This window comes from Triturus cristatus, chromosome 11 (assembly GCF_964204655.1).
Source record: "Triturus cristatus chromosome 11, aTriCri1.1, whole genome shotgun sequence".
In the NCBI taxonomy this organism is placed as follows: domain Eukaryota; kingdom Metazoa; phylum Chordata; class Amphibia; order Caudata; family Salamandridae; genus Triturus; species Triturus cristatus.
Window position 1 is genome coordinate 415,055,885 of NC_140594.1, and position 21,272 is coordinate 415,077,156.

The following is a 21,272-nucleotide window of genomic DNA, read 5'->3' on the forward strand; positions in this document are numbered from 1 at the left end:
TTTAAAATCAACTTAGCCACATCCCATGCCCTGAATCTTAACTTCATGTCATCCGAAATTCAAAAATCACCCAATCTGATCCCTTTGAGATGGTCTGAGAGTTCGATACGATACTTAGGACTGGATCTGACTCCCTCTCTATCTTCCTGGACCCAATCCAGCTGACCAAATTACAGACTCACCATACGGGAGGATATCCGCAGATGGAGAAACCTCCCTCTCTCCTGGCTACAGCGAATTAAAACAGTTAAGATGTCTCTCCTCCCAAAGGTGTTCTACTTATTTGTTTCTTCCTACCCCAATTCCACAAGCAGATATTCAATCTCTTCAACGAGATTTAACCACTTTCATATGGGCTAAGGGCCGTCCGCGCTTTTCCAATAAAGTCTTGATGCTGCCTCGCGATCGGGGGGTGAGAGGGATTAGGGTGCCCTAACCTTCTTAAATATTATTGGTCCTGCCATCTTCACAATATCTTGGAATGGGTGGTCCGTGAAAGTGAAAAACACTGGTTCCACATGGCCTGGGCGGTCACATGTAGGCCCCTATGGGACTTAGCTTGGCTTCCCTGAGCGGCCTGCCCCCGTAGCGCATACATAGCCACCCCCACTAAAACGGACCTGGACATATGGCACAAACTTGCGGTATCTCGGGCCTGACCTCATTCCGATCCCCCAATACCCCTATAGCACATAGTCCTATTTTTCTGCCTGCACTGCAGCATCACGCCTTCATGCCCTCGACAGAGGGTGATTGTCGCATTATCCAGGACTTATTTTATGGGGACACATTCATCACTTTTGAACAGTGCAAAAAATCATTTCACATCAGAGACAATGCAAGGATGCAGTACTATCAACTTTGGCACTGGCTGCTCTCCCCCGCATACACACAGGGAGCGACTAGGTCACTTACTCCCTTTGAGACCATGGTTCGGGCTTTTGAGGGTTTGATCTCGTGCACATATAAAGTGATACAACACTCACAGAAACTCCAAACCAAAAACAGTGGAATATAGATATTGATGGGGAGATTCCCGCCCAAGAGAGCTGGGACCGGCTCTGGCTAGATATACCTAAAATCTATCAAAGCATTCCCCAACGCGAGTCGGCCTATAAACTCATAACACAGTGGTACTTTACTCCCGCTCGTATCCAGAAGATGGTATTGGCTTCCCCCCGAACATGTTGGAGATGTCAAGGAGGAGTGGGCGACTTCATCCACATCTGGTGGTCCTGTCCTAACCGGACGCTCTTCTGGAAGGAGATCCTTAGCCATATTAAAGATACAGGGGCATTCCCTATACCCAGCTCTCCACTAGTGACCCTGTTAGGCATAAGACCCTCACAATTAGCAGCCATGACACGCTCAGATTGCCGCCTAAATGCACAAATGCTAGGGGCAGCACAACAGTCCTTAGCCCTATACTGGAAAAAACCTGTGCCCCCACCTATCGCGACATGGTTTCTTCGCCTTTGGCATTTCCTGGCCCTGGAGTTACTCACCGCTTGCCTCAATGTATTGCTTTATTTCTCTTTTCGTTTTTCTCTTTTAAACTTATATTCAATAAACAGATTTGGAAATAAAAAAAGGAAGTAAATGAAAAGAAATAGCATTTCTCAGCTGACCTCTATTTAACATTGATGGCTGACTAAAAGTAGGAGAATGTATACTAAAACTCTGCTTCTATTTCTTTATGTCTTTTGGGGAGGAGGTAGTGTCGTTAGAGAAGTCCTATCACAGGTAATTTTTCCTTCTGGGACCTACATTAACAATCATAAGCCCTGAAGAAAACAGCAAGGTCACCCCATCGCAAATGAGGCTGGGGGACTGCATGCAAAGGAAGTTTTTTAAGATTAAATGTGATTTAGACATTACAAATTTATTTGCCAAGAGACTTGAGCTACCTAGAGGACAGCCATGAGGCCAAGAACGAGATGACAGAAAAGTGACATTTTTCTGTGTATACTGCACTGTGCTTCTTTCTCTGACTATCTAAAGATATACTCCTTATGAGGCAGCATCTACCCCCAGGGTCCTCCAACCTTCTCTGTAACAAGAGTTATTTATGTACGATTAATATCATCCTGATCTACTCTTACCACTACTGCTGTAATAGGGAGCATATCAGACATGATTACATTAGTGCTCACACTATGCAAGATTACTGGCAGTGATCACCTTACTGCCTCAGGCAAGTTTGCCACCGGTAATGTAAAAAGGCTTTGTCAATTTGGGATGTCTTTGGATGGGTAATATGTTATGTTATTTCCATTTTATATAGCGCGACTAATACCCGAGGGTGTCCTGGCGCTGTAGAACAGAAAACAATCCTGAATAAGGTTGGGCAACAGGTATTAGGAGGTAAAAAGGCTGGTCTTGAGGGCCTTCCTGAATTCTAGGTGATTGGGTATGTGTCTCAGATATAGCGGTAGTGCATTCCAGGCAGTAGCGGCTTTTACCTGAAAACTGCGTCCACCCCAGTTGGCTTTGTTTACTTTGGGGACTACCACCAAATTAGCCTGAGAAGACCGCAAAGTTCTTCCAGGAGAATACCATTGGAAGAGCCTGGTTAGGTGGAGAGGTCCATTCTTATAAAGCGCTCTGTGGGTCATACATAACGCCTTAAATTGGATTCGTTTGTTTATTGGGAGCCAGTGTAGTTTTTTTTATTTCGGCCGAGATCGACGCATACTTGGGAATGCCTGAAATGAGTCTTGCCACCGCATTTTGCAGTAGCTGCAGCTTTTTTTGTAATCCTTCCTGCGTCGTGATGTAGAGACTATTGCAATAGTCGAGTCTGGATAGGGCAAGGGCAGAGATGACCGTCCGATGTGATTCTTTAGGGAGCAGTGGGAGTATCTTTCTACATGATCTAAGAATGAAAGATGTAGAGGAGATAACTGAGTTAACCTGATCCTTGAACGACAGTTTGTCATCTATGATAATGCCCAGGTTCTTGACTTTCCTACTGGGCGTGGGTAGTGAGCCCATTGAGTCAGGCCACCAGGTAGGTGTCCAGAAACTAGGATCATTTCCAAATAGGACTACCTCCGTTTTATTGGAGTTAAGTTTGAGGCAGTTTAGGGTCAACCAACTTCCCACTGCTGACATACACTCTTTAAAGTTCTTCGCAACACTGGTAGGGGTCGCAGGAAGTACGGATACCACTATCTGGGTATCATCTGCGTATGATGTGAGGTTGAATCCATATGATTCTACCAGTGGTGCCAGGTGTTTAACATATACGTTAAAGAGAGTAGGACTGATGGAAGATCCCTGTGGCACCCCGCATGGCAGGGAAAATGCTTTAGCAGTAAAGCCTCCCAGCGAAACCGCCTGTGTTCTGTCGGCCAGGAAGGACTTGATAAGGCTCCATGCTTTGTCTTTAAGTCCAATTTCTTGAAGCCGGTCCATCAGTAAACCATGATGGACCGTATCAAAGGCTGCTGACAGATCTAACATGATCATGACCGCCTTACCACCCTGGTCTAATGATGCTCTAATTTCTTCTGTTGATTTGACCAGCGCCGATTCGGTGCTATGTCCTGATCTGAATCCATACTGTGTAGGGTCTAATCCCTGGGCCTCATCCAGGAATTTGCTTAGTTGTGTGTTCATGATTTTCTCAATAAGTTTGGCAGGGAGAGGCAACCTTGATATGGGCCTGAAATTATTAGTGTCTAGAGGATCAAGCTGGGTTTTTTTTAGTAGCGGTATAATAGAGGCTATTTTCCAGGTCCTCGGAAAATAACCCTTAACAAATATGGAGTTGAAAATGGATGTGAGGGTTTCTGTGACTGGTTCGGGGGCTAGCCTGAGTACTGAAAGTGGGCAGGGGTCCATCGGGGAGCCTGATCTAGTTGAGTCTAGAAGCTTAAGAACCTCTACCGGGGAGGTAGGTGAAAAAGTCTTTAGCGTCCCAAAGTTATCAGAGGAGTCATGTGAGTGTGGCGCCCCAAAAATGGTTGCCTGGGTAAAGGTTGAAAAAATATTATCCACTTTTTCAAAGAAAAAGTTTGCTATTTTGACGCACAATTCTTGGCTGGATTCGAACTGGGGGGGTGGTAGGTTCAGCTAATGATTTAACAGTTTTAAACAGTTCCTTGGAAGAGTTTCCTGCTTTTTCAATTTTGGCGGCAAAAAAGTTTTGTTTGGTTTTAAAAAGATATTGTTTATACTGAGCTAAACAAATCTTATGGCGTTTTTTTGTCCTGTGAGTCGTAGTTAATGCGCCACAGTCTTTCCAAACGTTTACATTCACGTTTCAGTTCTCTCAGGTCTTCAGAATACCATGGGGCAGATGGATGAACTCTGAGATTACGGCGAGTTATCCTAGGGACCAATTCCGTGCATGCTGAGTCCAACCACATGGAGTAGTCAGTGGCTGCGGCTTCCAAATCCTCCGAAATAATGGGGAGAGATTTTTTCAGCAAATTATTAAGGACATCGGCATTAACTTTTTTCCAGGAACGATACTCCGTATGGTTGGTAGTGCTGTAGTAATAGACAGCAGCCATTGCTGTAATGCCCCTGGTACCAAGGTAAAACTATGAGTAATAAGTCTTCTGAATGCCACGTGATTTAGAACTCAAAAAACAGCATTAAAAATACAAATTTACAAAGTCAAGCATTTTTCTCCAGACATCAGCATATGAGTTCTGAAAATACACACATTGTCATCTCTAATACACACTTTTTAATTATGGTATACATATATTAATTAAACCACGCAAAAGCTTCTAATGTAATAGGCTGTGCTGCACACAGTAGAGCTACTTACAGGCAGGTGGAGGGCTACCGGTAGCTCACAAGGTACTTGTTGGAGAAACCTGACCTACCCCAACTGGAACGCAAAACGTGTGAATGGCTACACTTATGACAGGTCAAAGGCAAGTGGCTGGCTGCCTCTGTGGCAGGTAGAGCAGTGGGAAGTGATGAGGTGCAGGTTTGTAGTTCAACAAAGTGCTTCATTGGGTGGGAAGCACTTGTGGCGCCTTCATGCTATTCGATCTGGGTACCTGGAAGACATGGAGGAGGTTAGGCAGAGAGTGTGTATAGGTCGCCAGGGAAGCTGGCGTAATAGTACAGCAGTAGAATGCCAAATACTGTGGGCTGTTGAAGGCTAAGATCAGTAACACAGGATTGATAAAAGAAAATGGAAACAACTGGAGTACAACAATTGTGAAATAAGGCTTCTAGTTGGATGGGGTGACCAGAGCAGTGCTCATAAAGACTTTCCCAAGACGCAAGTAATAGCCCATAGGAAGAGGTGATTTTGGGGTTGTCCAACGTGGAGAAAAGAAAGATTGAGAACCCCATTGTACAAAAGGTAGGTATGTTGTGCAGTTTGGTGGAAGAGGATCTTGCCACTTGACATACATTACTTTGTCCCGCAGGGAGCCAATACAGAACATATTGAATAGTGTTGCTGATCAGCTGCATTAATCCGAAGCACCACAAGCTTCCACCAAGCTCCTCCTCCAAAACCATAGAAATAAACCAACTTACATAAGCAGTACCTACATTTTTAGCCTCTGCTGACGAGAGATGCATCAACACTCAGTCAAAGCTTTCAAGTTCCAAGCATACACAACTTTATTAGACAACATGAATGGGCTGAAATCATAAGGCATAGACCACACAGATCATTTATTACAAAATAAAAAACACTTTTTGAATATTAAAGCCAATTCTTGAAAAACATTTTATTACTACATTGAATAAACTACAAATGGGGTTTAGCCTCTCTATTCACATTTCTTAGTACGCAAAAACAAAACATGGCTAAAAGATTCAAGAAAACCATTGTTCACAGGGTTTTTTCTGCTTTCCACACACATACCACCCACTTTAATGTTAAACTTCCTAGTTTCACGTTCCAAATAAACCATCTAAAGTCATTGTTTTCTATTATGAGATGTCTCAGCATGCAATGTTAGCAACTCATCAGTAAACAAGATAAAGTCCAAATTCTTTGCCTGTCCGTCAAAATCCGCCCTATAGCGAATAATACAAGTTTGCCTTTTTGAGGTAAGCTTATTTAAAACAGAATTTGTAGCACATCTCCTTTTATCAACAGTGCCTTAGCTGCACCAAAACTATTTTTGAAAATTTTCAGACCCTCATTTTTTACATGTACTAGAACCGAGAGCAATCAATAACCAAGTGAACAAGCATTTGCAATGCAATAGGTCTCGCATTAGAGAGAGTTTGATCTATTGGCATTGTAAATAACAATGCCTAACGTTTGTGTTTTGAAAACTTGCAAGTTGTGCGTAAACATGCACTATGTAGGTTTTCTGAACAGAAATAAAATGCATTGTCATATACAATGTCAATAGCTCAAACTGTTGCAAATGCGAGACCTATTGCATTGCAAATGCTTGTTATGCAAAGGCATGAGGTACCTGACTAACTCACAATTGTAACAGCGTTTTTATGACCCTGTCCTGGTGGCTTTATGCTGTGTTCGACAATGATCCAGTCCCAGTCATAGCATTCAAGTCAGCCCTTTCATCCTTGTATGCCTTTGCGGCTACTGTAAAAGCAACTGTGAATGTGTATAAAAGCTGCAGTTTGAGTCCCAGATATCGGCGCCAGAGGAAGAGATACGATTACACATGGTGTCCGGGACACAAGAATATAGGAGTTGAGCTGATGCTTCCATCTGTTTACAGTTCGCTGCTTTTACAGAAGCAGCCCTTGGAGTGAAAGAAAAGCTTTTCAGGCTGCTCACAGTTGTAGTTCATGGAAGGAAAAGTTTTTCTATTTACCTTAGAAAACCCACATCAGAAAATAGTAGAGTTGAGAATACAAGTCACATACATTAGCGCGCCTATCCTCGTGCGCCAACAAGATGTTTTATTTACAAAGCAGATCGCCCTTCCATTTCGAAACGACGCTCCTGTAAGGATTCTTTAACCAGCATCTCTACAAACTTTACTTGGTTGCAAGCCTGTGGACTTCTCCTGTTCTGACGCTACTTGGCGATCTTCCCCGCACAATGGCCCACCATGGCTGCCAGTCTGGAGATGGAAGTACACCATCCCCGCTCCTTCAAGGCGCCCCCAGTTAGTTCTATTCCAATGAATACCTGTGAGATATCGGATATTGAGGGGCCACTATTCACACTCAGCAGCAGGCCGTGCCCGATTAATTTTATTCCTCCAGGGCGTCTGGTGCCTTTATAACTAATGTCTACATTTGCGCATCGCTGGCTTAATGCAAGTCCGAGATGCTGCTGGCCAACTGACATTTGAAATTATTAATAATAGTTGATGGCAAAGGTAATCCAGTTTGCAATATTTTTGGCAATTTCAGTTTGAAAATAGGTTATTCCTCTGTGCACCACAGATGTTTGGAATTTACACAATCTGAAATAAGTCCTCCTAGTGTAAGTTTCCAACGTTTTAGGATCGCGCACGAGAGCCATCACACAGATTACAAAATGTCTAGGGGACATCTCCCAAAAAGTTTCCATTTTCCAGGGATCCCTAACGAAATCTCTCAACGCGCTTTTCCACCACATGTGTTTTTTTTTCTAATTAGGCATCTGCTGTAGGCGTCACCGCCTATTAGGTTAATTTGCTGCCTTCCAAGTTAACCTTCCCTTGCAGCTTTAACATGAGGGTGTTTTATTAAGCGACCTCTTTTTTATTTATTTTTTATTTGCCAGTACAGAAAAAAAAGAAAATTACAATAAGCATTACAAAAAAAAAAATGAAGCCCCTCCCCCCACCCCACAAAAAAAAGGAAAACACTTGCGTGTAATTAAGAGAAAAGAAAAAAACACAATAAACAGAGAAAGAAAAAGAGACGAAAACACACAAAAAAAAACAAGGTAAAAAAGCGCATACATTATCCTGACTGAGCAAGCCATAGGCTCATTTTTTCCCAAATCTCTAATCCCTTCTTCCGTCCCCTTCTTCCCTTCTTTGCATATATAGCAATTTCTAAATAATATGTGGCAATAAAACGAGCTAGCCAGTGTGAGAACGATGGAGGCTCCGGATCTAGCCAGAAGGAGGCCACACAGAGCCTCCAAACAGTCATGGCAATGAAAATTAAACCATCTCTTTTCATCTGGGAGGACTCGGTCTGCGTTCCTAGCAAAATGATGGTAGGATTCAATATTATGGGCTGAGTGGTGACTTCCTTTAAGAATTCCTGTATTCTGTTTAAAGAGATCAAAAGTTTTGGGCATGTGGCGAAAATATGGATAGAGTTGGCCCCTTGTTCCGCACATCTCGGGCAGAGGGTGCCTTGACCAGACCCCCACTTAGCAATCTTACTAGGGGTAAGATATAGAAAAAAAATAGTTTTAAAATGTTGCGCCTGTAGTTTGGCTGAGATTAGAATATTCTGTGAGAGGGAAAGTGAGTTAAAGAAAGTAGTGTTAGGAGTATCAGTTTTGCTGGACCATTTGTCAGCTATATTCTGTAGGTCATCAGGGGTCTGTCTATTTATTATATTATATAATAAGCCAATTCGCGGCACAACTGGCTTACGTAAGATGTTAAGCATGTCGATTTCCCTGAAGCCAGAGGGCCCCCCTGCCTTCCTGGACAAAAAGTGAGATATACAAAAGTGTTTAAAAGCATCTTCACTTTTAAGTTTAAACTTAACCAATAACTCTGAAAAAGGAACCACCCCTTCACAAGTAACAAGGTCTCCTAATTTCAGTATTCCGGCCTTGTGCCAGTCTGAAAAGTAGGCCCTGCCGAATATAGCAGGTAAACTGCCATTATTCAGCGTGGGAGTGTAAAAATTAATTCTACCCAGCCCGAGAATTTTGCGGATGCTGCGAAAGGTTTTAAAAGAGTTTAGTAGAGTCTTAAATCTCACCCTTTTGTAGTATCCGTAAGTGGTCTCCCGAAGTAGGCAGCCCCAGGTCTGTTCACCCAGCAGTAGCTGAAAAGGCGAGGGGAGCCCTATGGTCTGGGGAGATGGAGCCTCTTTCAGCAATTCTGTGCTATATTGTAGCACAGAAGCCCAGTAATAGAGTAATATTGGGAAAGGACCAGCCCCCTCGCTCCTTTGGTAGACAGAGCTGCCTTAGTGCCGTCCTGGGTTGGGAATAAGACCAGATGAACTGTGTAAAGATTTGTTGAATTTTTAACAGATTGAATTTACTGAACTCCAGGGGTATTGTGCGGAAGAAATACAATAGTTTTGGAAAGTATGTAATTTTTATGACATTACATCTACCTACAAGGGTTAAATGTAAGTTGTTAATTTGTTTCAGAGCCTTTTTTGTGTGTAGTGCCAGAGGGGCTAAATTGTCTGTGACAATTTCATCCAAATTTGATGATATAGAAACTCCCAAGTATTTGGCTTTGGCGACAACTCAGAAGTCAGTCCATAAAACTTGGTTATTTGTTATTATTTGGGTTTTATTTTGATTCAAAGCATAACCAGAAAGCCTCCCAAATTTTAGCGCCTCGTTTTCAAGAGCCACTATGGTGTTTGAAGGGTCAGGTGAAGTGATGGCCAGATCATCGGCATAAGCCATGATCTTGGTACAGCTGCCATGAAAATAGACTGGAAGGATCTCATTGTTACTCTCTATTTGCTTGATAAAGGGATCAAGATAGAGGGCAAATAACAAGGGAGAACAAGGACAACCCTGCCTGGTACCCCGGGAGATCTTAAACTGACTGGTTAATTGTCCATTGACAGAAACACAAGCTGTTGGTTTTACATAAAGGGCTTGTACTGCCTGCGTGATCTTAGGTCCAAATCCCATTCTCTTTATGACCGCCCACAGAAATCGCCAGGAGACCCGATCAAAGGCTTTCTCAGCGTCCAAGAGTGTAAGTGACATCGGGTCTCCGGCAGCCTGTGCGGCGTCAAAAAGAGTAATGGCCCTTCTGACATGTTCTGTTGTTCCTTTTTTCGGGATAAACCCGTGCTGCCACTCTGAAACCAATGATTCAGCCACAGAAGAGATTCTGTTAGCTAATATTTTGGAAAAGATTTTTGAGTCGCAGTTAATGAGCGTTATAGGTCGATATGAGCTCATCTCTGTTGGACATTTGTCCTTCTTTGGGAAAATAGCTATTCGGGCCATGGACCAGGATGCTGGTGGTAAAGTCCCATTAAAAATAGAAGTTATTACTTCTGTAAAGATTGTCTTAATCTGTAAGGCAAAGGACTTATAAAATTCTACTGGGATACCATCTGGCCCGGTGGCTTTCCCGTCAGGCAAACTGTTAAGGGACTCCAATATCTCATCCCATGTAGGAGTTATGTCTAATCTGTTTGTGTCTTCCAAGGAAAGAGATCTAAGATTCACCTCGTTAAGGTAATTAGTGGTCTCCAGAGCAATTAAGTCGCTAGGGCCACATATCTCTTCGGTATAAAGCTTGGAATAAAAATCCTGAAATCCGTTTCGGATATGACCTGTGTTATTAGTCTCAACCCCTGATGGAAGTTTAATTGTGCGAATCTCGTTGTAGGAGACCTGTTGCCTTGTCCTGACGGCCAAATGGTGTCCAATGTTGTCACTGCACTCATAGCATTTCTCCCGGGTACTTGCCCATTTTGCAGCGATCTTTTCTGCAAAGATTACCCCAATTTCGGCTCTGGCCAACACTACCTCCTTCTGTACTGTCTCGATGTTTTGTCCGGTCTGGATGTAATGAGTTAGCTTAGTTTCAGCCACCCTGAGCTTTCCATGTAGATTGTTTATCACCGCTTTCTCTTTTTTATTTTTGCGTATTGATAAGCCTAGGGTTTCGCCCCTGATTCCCGCTTTTAGTGCTTCCCAAACTGTCATAAGAGGGGCAGAGCCAGCATTGAATTCCAGAAATTCCTCTAGCCATCCTTGCATATGTATTTTATACATCTGATCCTGGAGTAGAGCTTTTTCAAAGGTCCAGGTGGAGACTGATTTGACTTTCCCTAGGCCTGTAATATTGATGATAAGGGGATTATGGTCAGACATGAAACGTGGAGCCGTTTCAATAGTGCAATTATTAATAATCGAGGATGAAAGAAAGAAATAATCTAGTCTAACAAGAGTGCGGTGCGGAGCAGAGTATAAAGTATAACCTGGCAAGAAGGGGTTTAAGCTTGCCCAGCAGTCTCTTAGACCATGTACCTGTGCAAGGTCTGACAAGGCCTGGTATACCTGTGGTTTCCTACCCTTGTATTTCCAATGACTGGTACTAGCCCAATTGGAGGGTAGATGCAAATTCAAATCGCCACAGAGGACAATGGAAGTGGGCCAGTGTGCTAGTTCCCCGCAGACCAAATTTATAACTCCTGGGTCGTCTAGATTGCTCCCATAAATTGAGCAGAGGGTAAAAGGGGGGTTGTTAGAAACGTGGCACTCGGTGATCACCCATCTGCCTAAGGGGTCAGACTTGACCCTGGGTGAAAAGATAGAAAGTTTTTTTTCAGCCAAAATGCCTACCCCCTTGTTTTTTGAACCCTGTGTAGTGGCCCCCAAGACTTGAAAACCCAAGGAATCTAATAGATATCTCTGAGAGCCCTCGATATGAGTTTCTTGAAGGCAATTAATGTCCCCCCCCCAAGGAGCGAAGCCCAAGCACCACTCTCGGTCTTTTTGAACGGTCATTTAGCCCACAGACGTTAACAGAGACAATTCTTAGAGAGTTTAGCTTAGCCATTTTTAAGGAGAAAAAAAGAAAAAAAAAAGAAGCCAAAGGATAATAATAATAATGCTACTGGTTCCTGGTATCTTATGCCATGGGAAGTGCATCTTAAATATACATATGTATGTGCAGAAGGAGTTTAAAGAACTCGTGATGAGTTTATTTGTGCAAAACTTCTCTTACAGTGTCTTTCCCACCCCGCCCCCATCCCCCCCCTTCTTCGAGCAATCAGGCAGAGCCTGAATGATGAAAATCAACTTGAGCCCCGGCTGCCAGCCACGCCGGGTTTAAAATATTCTATGGCTCTAGTTTGTGGATTCGGCCGCATGCCCCTTTCTCTTGGCTGTGTTCAATAGTGACGTAGCAAAGTGGAGCAATATAGCAACAGCCTAAAGAGAAAAAAACAACCCCCCCACAGTGGAGAATAAGGCGAAAAGCCAGTTTGGATCATAAAGAAGAAAAAGACAAGTGTAGCCAGAGTCGAAAGAGAGAAAAAAAGTTAAAGTCTGACTTCATTTGTAAGCCCTGGCGAACGATTAGGCACCTGCTGTAGGCGTCACCGCCTATTAGGTTAATTTGCTGCCTTCCAAGTTAACCTTCCCTTGCAGCTTTAACATGAGGATGTTTTATTAAGCGACCTCTTTAGGGCTCATTGTATCGACGTCAGTGAGGAAGAGCTGAATTGGCTCTGCCCACAGACAGCACATACGAGTCCGACGAGGTGTCAGAGAATAGTGGGCTTCAGCAAAAGTTTTTTTAACCAAAACTCTCAATTAATTGCGGCGACTAACTGGTAGCTTCCAAACTCCCGAGTGTAGCAAAGCTACAACATAGACAAGCACTGAAGTGTTTGTCACAATGATGTGTTGGAACACTATTTTAAAATAACTACAGTATTGTCAAAACAGTGAAAAAGTTACAGATCGGTGTCCAAAAACGAATCAGAGCACACCCTCGACCCCTTGCTCCATTTCGCGCAAAGCCTCACTTAATGGAGAGAAGTAAAAGAAACAATCTGTGTATGTGTGTTATATATATGTAGATATCGGCAATCACTGCTTGCATCCTTGCTATACTTTACTGAGAACGTAAGGGCGTCACCTCATCAGGGGTACAAAGCGCTATATAAATGAAACTATAAAATGTAACCAATGTGCACACAAGCAGAACTTAAGAGTTTAATTTAAAAAGCACATGCAAGGTACAATTTTAGGAGAAATGGATAGTTAAACATCATTGCAAAAAATGCTGAAAGATGATTTAATTTATAATTGGACACGATCTAAGAAAATAACCAAACACGCAGATGCATATGGGAGGAAATGAGACACACCCATCGCCCACAGACCGGTCACAGCTGGCACGGTCTTTAGAGAAACAGATGAAGGAAGCGCTATGTCGCAAAGGGCACCTGACACCTCACCACCCCTCACAATTTATTGGCCATATTTAACATAACCCTTTGACGTCCTTTAACAGGAGTCGCGCGTCTGCGTGGTCTTCCCTGCCTCGCCTTCCTTTATTTTGTAACTTATTTAGTTAACCGTCCCATGAATAGTAATGAAGGCTGCATCATCTGCGGGCTATATTTCCATCGCATCCTTTTTATTATATTGTATTTCAATTACTCGGTGAGCTCAATTATCTGGACCGCCTTGCCGCCAAGGTTTAAGGTAGTACACAAACCTAAATTAAAAGGCTGCAAGGGCCCCTGGATTCCGCTAACAAATCAAAGAAGTCACATATTGAAGAATGAAGCGCCGCTGTTAACCGTCCCATGAATAGTAATGAAGGCGCTATATTACGTCTCGCGGCCTCCAGCCTGCCCTTTCTCTTCCCGGCCATTCTCGACGTTCCTAGGAAGTGAGCATAGTTTTACCCAGAATGAAGCAGTCAAGGGGAAGGAGGCCGCTGCCGCGCCCTAAGGCATCTGGAGACCTGGCGCAGGGCAGAAGGATGGAATAGCTGTCGCCATTACGCCAACGAAAGCTGCTTGTTTAGATTTGCATCACACTTTCAGTGAAAGCACGATGCAAATATAAACACGCGTGTCTGTAGGAGACGCTGTGCGCGAGCTAAATCTCCAGTCAGAGTGGGCGGGGCCTAAGGGAGACAGGGCGGACACCAACCCCACTTCCAAAGAAGCCCGACACAAAACCAACGACAATAGATCTCGCCAAGGCGAGCAACGCATGTGCTGCAATGCAGGCGAGACCTAACCAGTACCAGCAACAAAAGGAGTCAGTATCTCCATAATCAAAGACACTTGGTTAGCTTTTCAAACTAATAATGTTGGTCTGTCCATGCTCTATCCTAACTGCTCTGGAGAGAGGACTTCTGGATCATCTTACTTTATACACCCACTAATTGCTTTCCTGCCTTTTAAATTGCTTAAAATAAGATCCAAAAAGCAATCCATTGCTCACACCATTAATGGGGGGAACCTTTAAACCATGCTTCCAATAAAAAGCTCTGAAAACAAGCCTCAAGTGTTTACTTGCAATTCTAAAACTAGTAAGAAATGGCTGATTACTTGTACCTATATCAAAAGGTATGCGCAAAAAAGAATAGTTAATAGTCTCTTCAGAGATATATATGTGCGAGCCTACGTAGTAGTTTAGGTCTAACCTGTTTTCCCAAGATTGTACATGCACTCTATTACTGCAACGCCCTTCTTCAAACCGGTCTCTTCACTGTCTAGTCAGCAATTAGGGACGCTGCCCGCTGCAAAAGCAAAGCAAGATATGCCATTATGGGAAAAAAAGGGCTGAGAAAAAAAAAAAAGTAGAGATCCAAAGTTTTATACTTAAATATGACCCACGAATTCAGATAGGTGAGAGGAAATGGGTGCAATCTTGTTCTGGAGAAGAAACCATGTGAGTCACTAGTGTTTGAATTGAAGTATAAACAACCCTACCGACTTTGTTTGGATCTTGTGTGATTATGAGAAATATGATTGGACATGTACTCGTTACAACTGCTAATACAACATAGGCTGGTTAATATTTGTGTAATAGCACTGATGAAGGAGAACATTTAGACCATTCATTAATCTACAATTACTCGGATGATGTTCCGTCAATGTAGGAACGAAACACGGAGGCTGTTCTGTGCATCAAGAAGAATTTACACGTTGAGTAAGTAAAGATTCTTTTGTATCGTGAAACAAGATAATCAATTCTTTCGATCATTTGGACATCCCTTAAAATATGACCATTAATTGCTAAATATTGGCGAGGCCAGAACAGAAGATTATATTCAATTGAAGAAATTTGATGTTGCACCTCCATATTTGTATTGAGTTTGTGCTGTGGGCAGCAGGCTCATGGAGGTGGGCAACTATAGTATTTAAGACTCAGAGTTTGAAATTATGAAAGGAGCAGGTCACCACTACAACTGTCCAATGTACTTTTCAACTATCCACATCGCTCTAACTGAATTGTGCATCACCTGGCAGTCAATAATACGCCAAAGATAAATGATAAACATTCTTATCTCATTCTTGTTCAGCTGGCCATTTTATACGAGGAGTTTTTTCAATTTTGCAAGAAACTGTCTAACCAAAAACACTTTAAAAAAGAAATAAAACAAAGCATCACGATCAGCACCCCTGCTTTTCTTGCAGACAAGCGCACTATCACTGGTGGTTCGTAGCACACCATCAGATTGCAGACTAAGAAGTGTAAAAAAGAAAAAACAATACAACAAACAGCTAGGATATGGAAAAAACTCTTGTGTCAACCAGGACCATCCCAAAGTTGCTCCAATTTAGGAAACAGTTGACTACACATCTCTTTACAGAACACTATCACAATGAAGTAATCGTCTAAAACTCTTCCGCTCGTTGACTTTATGCTTATCTACGTAGTGTGCTTCACTGTCTTATAGGTAGGTTCACGCTATAGAAATACATATACATAAATAAAGGAATCCACAGTAGAACACACCAAAAGAACGAAAATCACGTTTTTTTTTATCACAAAGATTAACTTTATTACATACCTAATACAATTTTTAAAAAAAATCAAAAATACACAGCCAAAGGCCCAGGTTGCACATGATTTTGCCAAAATTATCTTGCTTCCGACAGGAGGTATGGCATTCATCGCCACTTGACTCTCTACCTCCACTACATCTCTCAAATCCCACCACTCCCTTTATAAGCATTCCCTCTTACTCAAAAATACAAGACAGTGGTTGGTCAGTCCCTATTTTTATGACAATTTCTTCACAATGCATTCCGGGAAATCCAGTTTCTTTGGGCACCTCCTTGACTGCCATTTTTGTATCACAAGCAATTCACAGTTTCTCATAATTACAGTATTACCCAAGAGCCCTAGGTTCTCATTCTGTTTTATTCAGAATTGAAAAAGAGCATCTCTCCCCGGAATAAGAGGTAAACATGAAAACTTTGGATTCAATGGAATACAGGAGCAGCAAAACGGAAGCCGTAACATGGTAGTGAAAGGTGCAAATATCTTTCTGAAGGGGTGGGGAAATGATAGTAACATTTATGTTCCGATTCCTTAACTTTGAAAACCTCCAGACTCTTTCACCTTTTCATTTCACATGCAAAGTCTAGATCCCAAATCATGATTCTGAACTCAATGAAAACTGCCCAGCTGTAGCACAAGTCGGTGGTGATGCAACCACCATTGAAACACATTGCAAATGGAAGGGAATTCTGGTCAAGGAATCAGACTTCGAAGTGGGAATTTCCATGGACATTGATCTTTGAAGGAGCAAAATTAGGGTCATATTGTCTTTCACAGTCTGAATTCTTTAACTACCAACTTTTAAAATTATGAACAATTATTTTATGATATACTTGAATGTTTACTAAAAGAAAGGTGGAGAACCTATTCTGGGAAAAAATAGTTTAGTACTGATCACATTTTCTAGACCAGACAGTATTCTAGGTAAAGCTGCTCCATTCCCTATGCATCAGGCTCTTCTTTAAGACTAGGACATGGAGCAGCAGTGGCCTCAAACACCACCACCATTTAGGCATCAGAACTTCCATTATGGTGCTACAAAACAGAGACAAGCAACTAACCCCCTTTCTTCTATTTAAAAATGCAGTTTTTACCAATACATCAAGTACCACTGTTACCACCTGACAAACCTCAAGTGAAAAAAATAACAATTTTAAATATTTCTGCAAAAAATACTGGAAGTGTAGTAAGCAGGTAACAACTGGCTGTTTTTGGTTTTCAAATACATAAAAACTTGAATCAGGTAGGATCTCTTCCAGGAAAGAGGAACAGATTCCAAAACACTTTACTAAGAGAATAATGATGTAGGCAGGCTTCAAAGACAGCATAACCTGTCCCATAATATCTTAAGGTTCAGAATTCAGCCTAGGTATCTGTGAAATACAGGCTGCCAACTTAACAGCCCTGTGTTTAAAGAGGCCCTCACTTCCTCTTCCTCATCCCTAATCATTGACGAGCCACATCGTTAAAAGGGCATCTCATATCTGACGCGGTCTCGGTTTTTTTCCAGTTGGAATATTACAATTTTGAAACATCTTCTATTTATTATGAAAAGTACCCTAAAAAATGACTCATTTAAGAAAGTTATTTTCACTGGACATTGTTTCCACTTTGAGTGCATACTACATGAGCTCTAAAATAACATGTTCTGCAGTGGCATAAAAGTTCATTACAATAAGGTGAAAGGCGACCTGTTAAAATAAGTCCTGCAAAAGCAGGGAAAGTGGCAATAGTCCATATACGACATTGGTGGAAACATTTTGTTGTTCATCTCACTCCATGTCTGCAGCCCTCCGTGTGACTTTCTGCAGTTTCTGAAGAGTCTCCTGAAAGTTCTACAGAATTTGGGAAAGTATTCACAGTTGTAAATCTAGACTAAAGAAACTGTTTACGAGGCTGGGAGCTCTAAAGACTAAATATAATATAGAGTGCAAGAATTCTACAGCAAGACATCTGCAGAGCAATATAGAATTTTATAGGAAATATGCAAAGTAACTATCAGTACGCTCCTTGCTTTATAGGTCTTCCTCTATTTCCTGCACCAGAAGACTTTTTAGGGGACATGGAAATTTTGGCTCGTTGAGAGATTTAAAATCCATAGCAGCAGTAAACCACTGCAAAAACCGAATTATCTGTTAGGGTACTAGGACACCACAGGTGTAAACTATAGAGAGAACATGGAGAGGCGGAACTGATACACTTGCATCAAAAGAGCCATAAAATAGTTTCAGACATCAGTGCAGCTTGTACGTGATCACTAAACACCTGTGCTGGAGCATCAATGTTCACCATCTTTTAACAATAGTGGTTCTTCTCATGCATAGACTAAACTATCAAAAGAAACAAACATTTCTTTTTAATATAAAGCGACCCCATTCCTTGTGTGATTTATCAATGTAAGACCACGCTTTCTCTACACGTTGCCTTACATAAAAAAACCTCACAAGTGTACTACCTGTACAAGTGCATTTTAATACGAAAGATCAAAAACAGTAAACTAGGAATAAAGTGTAGCTACTTTCATACTTTAATAGGCCACTGACATAGGACTTGAAGGTTATAAATTTGGAAAGTAACTAAAAAGAAATACAGCATTCAGTAGAGAATCAGCTTTTTATGCTTGATTTTACAGTCACCCGCAATTTTGTTCTATGGGCAGAATTTTCATTATAGAAACATTTACGCCACAGCAAAACAAATGACCAAACACCACCAAAACGACTCCAAAAATTTACTAAAGAACATTAGGTTTCATAATTAAGTTAATGGATTAAATTTTTTCTAAAGAAAACATGTGGAACATGAAAGGAGTTGTATGTGAAATAGTCACGCCAAGTTTGAAAGCAGGGCGTCTAGAGCTAGCCATCATTTATCCATCCAGAAACGAATCTATGTTCCTCCAAGTGCTGTAAGCACTCTACCAGCCCCAAAAGGACAGACATCATTGGTAGTAAAGGTGCAACAAAGATCCAAGCTAATAAGGAGGAAAGATCAATAAATTAAATATTGTAAAGAATTAGGTCTCCAATTAGGGGAAGTACACATTTGTCAGGAATTTATTTGAAAAGGTGGGTGGGCTGCAAAAGACTGGGATCATACAGCCTAAAATGTGCCCAATACTGACCCAATTATTAAAATAATAAATCCAGCCTTCATCTTAAGTTCTGGTATGTACTTGATATGGGTACATTCAGCTGTAGGTATTAACACAAACAACTGGAAGAAGGATTCATATAGGAATGTAGGAAGTTTATTAATACCACTTGGATTAAACCACAGTAATTACTTCGGAAAACTTTGGTCAAATAAGACAAAATAACTATTACTAAGAAGATAAAAAATTGCTAGTACGCCCTTCCCTAGCTTTTAAGATCTACGCTTCAAAACCAGTCCGCAGGTGATTTCCCTACACAATGCAATTTACTTTTGTTGGTTCAATATTGTAAAGAGAAATATTTTATATGTAAAGAATGTAGCCCTTTAATGCCTTTAGTATTTACAATTCAATTTATACCTGTATAATCAAACCTTGGTCCCATTGTTTGCTTCCCTTTCTTCACTCAATCCCCCAAAATGCCCAAATTGCTCTAACTCATTAAAATGAAATTGTGCCTCTCCCACTTGAAGTTTTTAAATTTAAATACATTCTTTACATGATTTTGAACAGGGCTATTTATGTATATGTCTCTGGTTTAACAGAGAAAACAAAAGGATCACAGTCTTAAACTTAAGGAGAAAACTGTTCTGTTACATTTTGGTAGCTTTTCTAAATTCTGAAATCAACAAACATAACAAATGGGGGTTCCTTCCAAATGTCATAATAGTTCCATCACTTATGCGCTAAAGGTATCATCCACAGCTATACAATAAGTCCTTAAAAAGTTAGCAGCGTATGAAGAGACGCACAAAAGTTTTGATGTTGGCTTGAAAAGAAAGATAAGTTTGATTAATGCAAGATGCGGTGTCCAACAGATATCGCTGGGTCAAGGGGGTATAGTGACTGCGGTGCTAGTGGCCACGCTTACTATACTATCAGATCAGGACGTTGTGCATGGTGTTGGTTACATTCTAGGTGAAAAGAGCTATCTCAAAAAAGTTACCTCTAAACATGTTTTCTTTAAGTTTCAAACATCAGTGGTGTGCAAAAACATGCCAGGGATGATGTGGGTTGGCAGTGAGGCATACCTTCCCCCCACCCCCCTTTTACCAACTGCCTTCTTAATGTGAATGACTACAATAGAAACATAAGAATCAGTTCATTTTACAGCCAAGTGTGTTGGAGAAATATGGATACAGGCAGCATGTGAATACCATGTGATCTCATCTACACCATTGTCAATAAAATGAAAGTGGTATGGGTAGTATTTACAAAAAGAGATGAGTTAACCCTTACTTTTCGCAGAGTTACTCGGAACCACTTTAACATACGTTGTCAATTTTCCCGTGTTTGTCTCACTGAGCCTGGCGGGCCTTAATTGCGTACTAAAGATCAGTCATTTTATTAAGCCTCTCCACGAAATGGAGTCTACTCATGGCATCAACAATACTGCTTAAAATTTGACAAAATAAAATGAAAACATTTCTCATCTGCAAGTTCCCTCCCTGTACCCAAACATGTGCACCCAATCCCACACCAAAGCCACCAAATTACAGACATTCTGAGTGTCGTTGATGATACAAGGCAAACTGTGTTGTCAACATAACAATCAAAGTGCATGACATTGGACAAGTAATGATGGATCCCATAAATATAACCGCATTGGTTTATGAAAAAAAATAAAACCTAAGCCAAAAGACACAATAGGAGGTGAGTTTTTCAAAATCAGCGCAATAAAAACCAAATTTTGTATATTCCATTAACTTCAGCACCATGTTTTCTACCTCGAAGGTGAGAATGGAAGCACACAACCACTACCTCAAAAGTCATCACCACACGGCCACAGCCAGATGAAAGGTTGAGATGGGCCCCTGCGCATGTCCATGATACATGGCAGTTCTGAAAGCTTTACGCTGAAAAGTAACTTCTTAAAACATCAGATGTTATAAACCAGCAGTTTTAAGTGGGTTTTTGGCATCCATCTTCTTCTGCAATTGACCTCTCCTCTGTTTGTTGCAACGATCACTCAATAAGTTCCACGTAGTTCGCAGGGAACATGCCAAAGTGGCCATCTGGACCATAACCACGCCACCAGCCATCGTCAATCATCTCAATATCAGTGATGATGTTATCTGGGTCGAAGGAGATCTCTGTGTCATCCGCTAAAAAAAGATGAAAACACAAAATGATTGTTGGGCAACATAAGTTAATGCAATGCATAATCAAATTACTGGCCTAATGGTAAATAAGAAAATTCTTGAGCAGCAGAGGGCTCTGAAAGAGAAGCATCCGTAAAAGATCTACGCTGCTCAACATACTACTCCCTCCAAAAGCATTTCAGAAGCAAGGGCCCATTAGAAGAATGTGAATATATATATATATATATATATATATATATATATATATATATATATATATATATATCTCAAAAGAACTCCGCCTTGTGATCCTGTTTGACAGGAAAGACGAAAACGGACCCAATCTGCTGTGCAAAAGTCTTTATTATTCCGTTAGAATACCAAGCACCGCCATGAGGCGTTTTGGCCTCAGAAAGGCCTT

At 41.4% G+C, this 21,272-nt stretch overlaps 1 protein-coding gene across 7 annotated transcripts in view; it reads right to left on the reverse strand.

Annotated features, from left to right (window-relative positions):
- Positions 1 to 15,587: 15,587 nt before the first annotated feature.
- DBNL (drebrin like) overlaps positions 15,588 to 21,272 on the reverse strand; it is a 124,918-nt gene continuing 119,233 nt past the window's right edge. For all 7 annotated transcript variants that reach the window (XM_085636136.1, XM_085636140.1, XM_085636139.1 and 4 more), the window contains one exon: positions 15,588 to 20,875. In XM_085636136.1, coding sequence (XP_085492262.1) covers positions 20,736 to 20,875 — 140 coding nt within the window. In that variant the 3' untranslated portion in view covers positions 15,588 to 20,735. The remainder of the gene's footprint in view (positions 20,876 to 21,272) is intronic.